Consider the following 9,229-nt stretch of genomic DNA (forward strand, 5'->3'; position numbering starts at 1 on the left):
CTTTCCCTGTCACCCCCTGGTTTTTCTTCCATTGTTTTTATCCGTTATGTGACCAATGTAATTTATCCGAGTCCCGCTTTCCCTTGCAATATCTCTTCGCAGGACTTTGATGGCCAGGGGCTGTGATAAAACATAAGTTTCGCGATTATGTCAGTCTACCTACGTGACATATTTTCATGCGAATGACAATGGCCTGGAGGTGTATTTACTTTCATTGCATTAACGGTCATCGAGCCTATTTTTACCCAATTTTTACCTTCTCGATTGATTATATGCGTTATAATTGTTACATCCTTGTACCTCGGTTTATGAAAAATATCCATAAATTTGGGAATATCATAATGATAATAGGTAAACAAACTAGAACCATATTACAAAGAATCAATTGTTTTTATTATAGAAAAAGCAACCAATCACAAAAGTACTACCGAGGACTGGGCTTTGATTATGGAAATATGCGACAAGTTGGGTCGTTCGCCACAATTTTCTAAGCACTATCTTCGTTCGATCGTGAAGAGGCTAAATGCTCAGGATCCGCATATTGTGATACTTGCCATAACAGTGAGCAAACTCTTTAATCGTATTCATTGACATTTCCTAACGTTCGGAGAGTACTTAAAACTAGATAAATTAATTAAAGACTTATGTTAATTCAGTATTGCATCATATGTGGTAAAACATTTCTTATTTATAATCAAATTATCCGTACGATCCTCTGGCATTTAAGAATATTTTCTTAACGTTAAACAAAATTTAGAATTTATATTTTGTCGCCTTACCGACGTTTTGTATTATTTATTTATTAAACACAAGAATGTAAATGTTAAGTTGTCAGTTGCTTTAATGAAGGCAAACGCGATACAAGAAAAATTTACAATTACTTAATGCAATGAATTGTATTTGCAGTTATTGGATGCTTGCTCCAGTAATTGCGGTAAGCCATTTCATTTGGAAATTGCATCTAGAGAATTTGAGGGTCAATTTATAAAATTGATACAGAATAATCGTACTCAGCCAAAAATTTATGAAAAATTAAAGGCATTGCTAAAGAAATGGGCGGAAGGTGATTTTAAAACAGATCCTCAACTCAATTTGATTCCAAGTTTGTATCAGAAGTTGAAATTAGAAGGTCATGATTTTTCAGCTATAATCGATATGGTAAGAATAATAGATATTATGTTTAATCGAAGAAATAATACATAGATTTGCCAATATTTTTAGTTTAATAAATATAAAAATAAAAAAGGCGAGCACTTTAATTTACGCGGACCAATTAATCGACGCACTTGTATTAAATATTTTTTAAAAGTTTCAACAAAATGATTCTTTAAAACTTACTGAAATTTTTATACTTATTTTCACAATGATCATAAAATAAAATATATATATCCTGCAAATTTTGTTACACCAATTGAGTAATTTTCTTATAAATGTTAAAATGTAATGTTAAGGTCCTTAAGATTTTTAATACACAAGGTACATAATTCTGCCAACCGAAGCAATATACCAAGAATAATGTGCAAAGACATAATTATTAGTCCAGCACGATAATAATCGGTCATTTTATTATTCTTCATTTGACATGTCATTTTCATTAATTTCATTATATATTTCATTTAATCATAGCCAAGGCCAAATTACGTGCTTAGTAAAGACCCAAATGTAGTCACAAGTGCTCAAGAAGAAGAGGAAATAGCTAAAGGTAATATATTTATTAACAAAATTCTTAACTACGTTGTTCATAGTGAGAACGATTACTTTTATCTTGTCAATCTAGCTATTGAATTATCATTAAAAGAAAATACTAAACATTCGACGACCTCGCATAATACACCACCTATGAAGAAGTCACCTAGTATATATCCAAATGTAAATTCAACATTAGTCGGTACCGCTAATTCAGAAGGAAGGAAAGTGAAAGCTCTTTATGATTTTGAAGCAGTAGAGGATAATGAATTGACGTTCTCAGCAGGGGAAATCAGTAAGCAATTACAGTGGGAAAGCTAAATTTGATTAATAGCCGTAATATATTGGATTAATTATTTTTATATCCAAATTTCAGTTAATATTTTAGATGATTCCGATCCTAATTGGTGGAAAGGCAGCAACCATCGAGGCGAAGGCCTATTCCCTTCTAATTTTGTAACGGCTGATTTGTCCGTTGAATTGGAACAATTTACAAGTACTAATTTTAACATATTTCCTAAGCAACGAAATATAAAATATCATTGATAAAAAAATTTTATTCTTAAAATAATTAATTTATAGAATTAGAAAGTAACAATAAAAAATCTGTTCAATTTACGGAAGAAGTTGAAGTGAAAACTGTAAAAAGAGAACCCGAAGTCGTCGAGATAGAAATTGATGAACAAAAAATGGATAGACTATTGCATTTATTGCATGAAGCTGATCCTCAATCCGATAGTTCCGATCCACAAGAGATGCTTGATTTAGAAGGTAATCGGGTCTTTTAGTTTCCAGAGAATTTACGGATAGTGACTAGAAAAATCATTCGTACTTTTGTATCACAATAGAGCACGTCACTGCAATGGGGCCATTAATAGACACAGCACTCGAGAAGGTAGACAAGCAGCATGCCAAGCTTACTCAATTAAGTTCCGATTTAGTAGACGCAATGAATCTATATCACATGCTAATGCGCGAACCCGCCATATCAAGCTACACACATCCGAAAATGCCTCCTCAGCAAATGGTTTATCAGTATCCTCATCCACAAGGAGCATCCCATTCACAAACGGGGGGACATCCTCAAGCGGGACATCCCCAACAGGGACATCTGCAAGGCGGACATCCACAAGGAGGTCATTCCCAAATAGGACATCCTCAAGCAGTACCCTCGCAATCAGGACTTCCTCAAGGAGCACCGCCTCATGTGAGCTTCTCAAATTTACTGCCAAATAATGAATAAAAGACAAAACTTCTTTGTCTAAAATAATTAAGAATAGTACTTTTTTAATATACATTACAATTTATTTAGTTGACATATTTACAGTTTATTTGGTTTCTGGTAATACATATGATTGCACTGATTATTCGATATCAAACTCTATTGCTCTTATGGAAATATGAAAATGGAAAGACAATTTTTCATAATTATTATACCAAGCACTCACTGCCATTAATAATATATAAAATATTTTAAGATACACAAAACTTAGCAATTATATTGGCTAAAAAGACTATATTTATTAACATATGTATAATTGATATCTTATGAAATTTTCAGGATGCATATTTCATTAAATTTAACACAACATTAACACGAACATTTTAATTATCTATTGACTTAGATTTTTAATGGTTTACCATCTGGACCTCAGTCGCAAACTCTTCCTGGCACGCAACCAAGATTTAACACGAATATACCGCCAACCGGCGATTTAATTACCACCCAACAGGGACCAACAAGTTTACCTACCATGACATTACCTCATCATTTCCATATGCCACCAGGACTTCGACAAATACCTTCTGAGGTACGGCAAGAGTCTCAGCAATCGAATCAAAACAACATTCCCTATACGCAAGGGTAATTATAATAATATTCTAAGTATTATATATTCTATATGTATCGATCATTTGGGTTATGAAAATATTGTATTTCAAATAATTGATTATGCTCGAACCATAATTTTAAAACCATATAAATATATATTTATTCAATGGTACTTTGTTTAATAAAAGGATGTAAGCAGCCAATTCTTACGAATGAATCATTAATTTTTCATTTCCCTATTCTAATTATATAATTATCCAAATAAATGTTTGTTACATAGTAAAATAGTCTAATTTATCAATGTATTACAATAGATTCCCAGTGCAGAGTAGCTCCGTCGGGCCAGCACCCTTCGTGTCGCAAGTGCCACCTGACCAGCAAATCAACAACCAACAGTCACAATTTGCATCGCCTAATGGCCAACGAATGATGTAGGAAAATAAAGAAAATAACAGGAATAATAAAAATGAACGAATGAGAAAAAGAATCACTTTGTACTCTAAACTTCAATTGTACAATATTACTATGTTATAAAGTTATTTAAATAATAAACGTAAAAGAAATACGCAGCAGCCAAAGATCATGGATTTTTGATGGAGACTGTGCGACGGTTATCGGCAGAAAATAATATATATATGCATATGCATACACACATGTACACATGCATATATGCATATATACGCACACGCACGCATACACAAACATGCATATGAAACGTTGAAATAAATGCCTTTGCACGACGCGTTCCGCTCTTGTACAGGAGCATTTCCTTTCTCAGCGCTTAAAGATAACTAGATAGATAGAATAATGAAGAAAGAGAGAGAGAGAGAGAGAGAGAGAGAGAGAGCAGAGAGCAGAGAGAGAGAGAAGTAAAGGAGAAAATTAACAAAAGAAAAAGAGAGAGGTAAAGAATGATTTGAGTGAAAGAGTGATGGAAGAGAGTAATAATACTCGTATCGATCCGTCATTATTTTAAGCCGAATATCAAAAACAAAAACAAAAACAAAAAAAAAAACAAAAAAAAAAAACAAAAAAATAAATAAATAAATGGAGCTAGCTAATGCACGTGAATTCCCACATATTTTTAGTTTGTCTGTTAAGTTAAAACAATTGGAATAAAATCCGTTTTATAATCTTCTATTTTATAAAATTTACTTGGTTATAATATTAAGTGTTGCATATACATAACGAACAAACGACAGATCATTAGAAATTACGATATAAACTAATATTAAAAAGCAATGGTAATGTGAAATGGAATGTCGCGTGGCCTTTGTAATTTGAATTTGAGTTAAAAAGAATTATTTTAATTACGCGAATTATCTATTTACTAAAACATCGTGCCGTCAAATTAATGGAATACAATACCGGTGACGTTGGAACGAATTTCAATAAATAAGTATAATAAGACTTTTCTAGTTTTTTACTATCAATGAATAAACAAGTACATAGTGAATCTTGTCAGACTTATCCTAATAAATATAATTTTTAACTTATCAGATTTGCCCTAATAAACTAAACAAATTAAACTAAACAAATTAAACTAAACAAAACAAAAAATAAAAAAAAAAAAAAAACAAGAAAAAAGAAAAAGAAGAGAGAAAGAAAGAAAACATTTTAGAATGAAAGCCTCGTCTGCGATAGATGTAAATAATTTTAATTTCAAATTCATACGCTAAAATAATAAGAGCAAGTGCTTAAAACAAGGAGAAAAAAAACGATGTCTAATTGATAGTTTTTGTATTTACATTATTCTAAAACGAAACAAGACAGGACATATTATATAATGCACATATAATCTATTAAGTGCAAGTCTACTACATTGATATGAGATTGAATTTGGATGGAAATATGATTTTACATAATCAAATTTATGTGATGAAATTTTATTGATTCGATAGATTTAAAAAATGGTTTGCATGTTTCTTTAATTTTATTTTTATACTGGTTCCAAAATATACATGATTTTCGAGATGATTGATAGATAGATAGATAGAGAGAGAAAGAGAGAGAGAGAGAGAGAGAGAGAGAGAGCTGCAGGTACAGCGTCGATTTGGCTGACGCGACAGTTTGTTGAATGTAACATTAAACGTAGATTATTTCACGAATAATTTTCCTTATACATAATTTACAATTATTATGAAAGAAATAATGGAAAAAATTTAAGAATTTAACGGTCGCACCGCATTTTATACCGGAGAAATGACATGCAGAGTTTGAAAAGGGGGAATGAAAGTAATCGGAGAGAAAGTATACGAATGAATGAAGGAACTCTGTTTACAGAACGAAAACAAATGTCATAATTAGTTGTAAATGTTATGTTGTCATTAAACTTTTATTATTTACGTATAATAATAATAATATTTCATTATTTTAAACCAATAATTATGTTAAAAATCAATTAAATTTTCTGTATATTATTTCATTATATTGTGAAATTAAATTTTTTTTTTTTTTTTTTACTTAATTGATAATTTGACACTGTTTGAGCAGTATTAAAAAAAAGTATTGATAATTTGTATGTACATTAATACAATAGTTATATTTTTCTTTTTTTAATTTTCAGTATTTTGGCTTTAAAATAAATTATTTTAAATACATCATCTGTATTTTACTTATTGCAAAAAAAGAAAAAGAAAAAGTTTTTAAATTTTATGAAAGATAGAAAATAGTTTATAAATATAAATACTATAAATATATATATAAATATATAAATATATAAATAACTATTACAATTTTAGTTTCAAAAAGGAAACTTGCTATCTATTAATATAAAAAAAGTTTCAATTTATTTGCATTTATATGCATTTATGGAACGTATATATATATATATATATATATATATATATATATATGTATATGTATATGTATATGTATGTAAAAATGAACAATGTGCTTAATGATCATAAATGACAAGGTATAAATTTGCAATTATTAATTAATTAGCAATTGTAATATATGACGAAACTACATAATTAATTTGTTATATGCCATTTGTTCAAAAACTTGTTGAAAAATATATTCTTTTAAGAGGGTGACTATTAATTTCATTTAATAACGTTGTGACTAATGGCAAATAATGTTCTGCATTCTTTTATCATTCTTTGGCAGTTTAATTGCCGGCTATTAGTTGCAATTGTCGTTAACGGTGAAAGATGGATAAAAAAAAAAAAAAAAAAAAGAGAGGCAACGAAGAAACTCTTATAATCTTACCATCTTCGTATTTTCATATTGCCAGTACTTGGGAGGAAGATAAGCCACTTTTACGTGGCTACTAACTGGCTCAAGGTATTCCCCTCATTTGTCGCCCATAAGCGAATTATTTCGACTCGAGATTCTTCTTCGATTTGACTCTACGTAGATTTTATATGCTTGTACTTATTTTTAATTATTTTACGCAACGGCGATTGCGCGATCAGTTCTCTTAATTAATTTATTGCTCGTTGCGATTTCTCAAACGAATCATATCGTAAGACAACCGAGACAAGGACCTTAATGTATTAATATAATCAGCGATAAGAAAACGATAAATTGTTGGACTTTTTAATATGAATTATTATAAAGTCATTAGAATAAACGTGCTTTTGTAATTGTAAAATACTTTTCTATTAAATTCATTCGTATGGGATTTTATTTTACTTTTTTTCTTTTTTTTTTTTTTTAAGTTTTACGCGTACTTGTTCGTTAAAATGACATTTTACGTTTAATTGGCAGGTCAAGTGGCGGTAGTGATAAATCTGACTTCTTCGTCGATTCTTTCCTCGACCCACACCACTCTCCTCTGCGTTCCCTTGATTGTTCATTCTCGATTCATCCATCATCGATAGCCATTGATAATTTCTTAATATAATAAGCTTTGCTTACGTTACGTTAAGGTAGTCTGCCATTAATGTCCCTTTATACTAATAATCGTATTAACTATCGCGAGTACACTGTTTAATAATGACGTTGGCTTTCGTTTCTCCTTCGTTTCTCCTTCGTTTTCTTACATTCGTGTATTTGTTCGTTTCGCCCCGATGTTCGCCGATGTTCCATCGACGCGTTATTTATTAATTCGTAAATCTCCCGTCCCTTGGTCGTATTTATTACACACAATTTCGCTCACGACACACGCATTACCGGATAAAAGTTGATACCGCTCAGTTCTTTCTATTACGTTACCTCCCATATCCAGAACAATGCTATCTTATCGTCTTTGGCCGTTAAGCGCGGTGAGATGACGATAATTTTTAATCCACTTTGAGAATTGGCATTATACGAGCTATCTTATGAATTTGCTCGAAATATATTTTTCGTTATTGTCCGTAAGTACAAGTGAGTGAAAATTAATTCCCCGCGATTCCATAATAATTTATATCAAGTTTTTATACATCGGTACGTTGGTAAATATGTGGGAGTTGTACGTAACTGGGAGTGCAAACTTATAATATTCCTTAGATATATATATATATATATATATACAGAGAGAGAGAGAGAGAGAGAGAGAGAGAGAGAGAGAGAGAGATATGTAGAGTGGTATCCGATAAAATCTTACGTTTATAATATATTTAATAAGTGTCAATATTATCGCATATTTAAAGATTCCAGTGAAAATGTATCAATTACCTAAAACTTATATTAATGCTCCTTATTTCATAAAATTCCCTCTATATTTATCATTAATGGTTTATTCCATGTCGCGCTGACTATCTAAATTATGAAGGGAATACCTTGAATTTTTTTTTACCTTTTCAGCAATGGAACGAGATGATGTTAAAAATCAGATGCGTCAGAGGCAAAAGAAAAAAAAGAAAAGAAAAAAAAAAAAAGAAAAAAAGAGCGATACTTAGTATGGTGATGTAGGTATTGATAAAAGATGAGTCGCTCCGAGAGGAATGGATGGCATTAGTCAGATTTATAAACATGCGGCGCTATGTTGGATCGTAAGATCGTAAGACTGACGGCGTGTTTTCGTGATAACAATTTTGTATCCCGTCTTGTCGACACTGATTGTTATAGATAACAGAGGTGATTTTGAATTGTTAGGTTATTGTATATCACGAGTTTAGCAGAGAGTTAAAACGACATATTATGCATTTCGCTTCTCATTATAAATGCAATTCGTTTATTTTAATAATCGGTCGTAGGGATCGTAAAATATTACGGACGATGAAATTCTCACTAAAAAATTTCTCACAATTCAAAATATTTTGAATAATTTTCTTCTTTTGCAAGACATAGTTCTTATTTCTAACCCTCGAGTATATAATATTATTGAGTTGAGAGTGACGTAGCTATTATACGTAACTATACGCGCCTAAATGTATGTACAATGTGTGCGTGTGTGCGTGTGTGTGCGTGTGTGTGCGTGTGTGCGTGTGTGTGCGTGTGTGCGTGTGCGTGTTAGTAAGGAGGCTCGGATAAACGCGATCAATTTATGCATTTTATCATTGGAATTTGATTTTCGAGCGATTCTTATGGTTGTCCATCGTCTCGTCTTTCAATGAAAATGCATGTATGAAAAAAAATTTCTTTTTTCAATACGGCTATCTAAAGGGAGAGTAGCACTTTTCCTAATGATTGCAACGGATAAATTGATAAATTGACTATTAAATTGTATCGTTTCGTTTAATCGTTAAGCGAAGAGCGCAATATATCTCTCGAAGAGATTTTTATCTACTAGAGCGAATCAATAATGAGTTTTATTATTAATTGGTAAGATTGATTAATGAT

The 9,229-nt window shown here is 31.1% G+C and overlaps 1 protein-coding gene across 1 annotated transcript in view; it reads left to right on the forward strand.

Moving 5' to 3' along the window:
- Stam (signal transducing adaptor molecule) overlaps nt 1–4,348 on the forward strand; it is a 4,711-nt gene extending 363 nt beyond the window's left edge. The window contains exons 2-10 of the mRNA XM_011505080.1: nt 401–561; nt 907–1,158; nt 1,627–1,702; nt 1,778–1,981; nt 2,063–2,182; nt 2,269–2,457; nt 2,535–2,893; nt 3,312–3,550; nt 3,832–4,348. Of these exons, the coding sequence (XP_011503382.1) occupies nt 401–561; nt 907–1,158; nt 1,627–1,702; nt 1,778–1,981; nt 2,063–2,182; nt 2,269–2,457; nt 2,535–2,893; nt 3,312–3,550; nt 3,832–3,952 (1,721 nt within the window). The 3' untranslated portion in view covers nt 3,953–4,348. The remainder of the gene's footprint in view (nt 1–400; nt 562–906; nt 1,159–1,626; nt 1,703–1,777; nt 1,982–2,062; nt 2,183–2,268; nt 2,458–2,534; nt 2,894–3,311; nt 3,551–3,831) is intronic.
- Nucleotides 4,349–9,229: the final 4,881 nt, after the last annotated feature.

Source organism: Ceratosolen solmsi, unplaced genomic scaffold (assembly GCF_000503995.2).
Source record: "Ceratosolen solmsi marchali unplaced genomic scaffold, CerSol_1.0 scaffold16, whole genome shotgun sequence".
Classification (NCBI taxonomy): domain Eukaryota; kingdom Metazoa; phylum Arthropoda; class Insecta; order Hymenoptera; family Agaonidae; genus Ceratosolen; species Ceratosolen solmsi.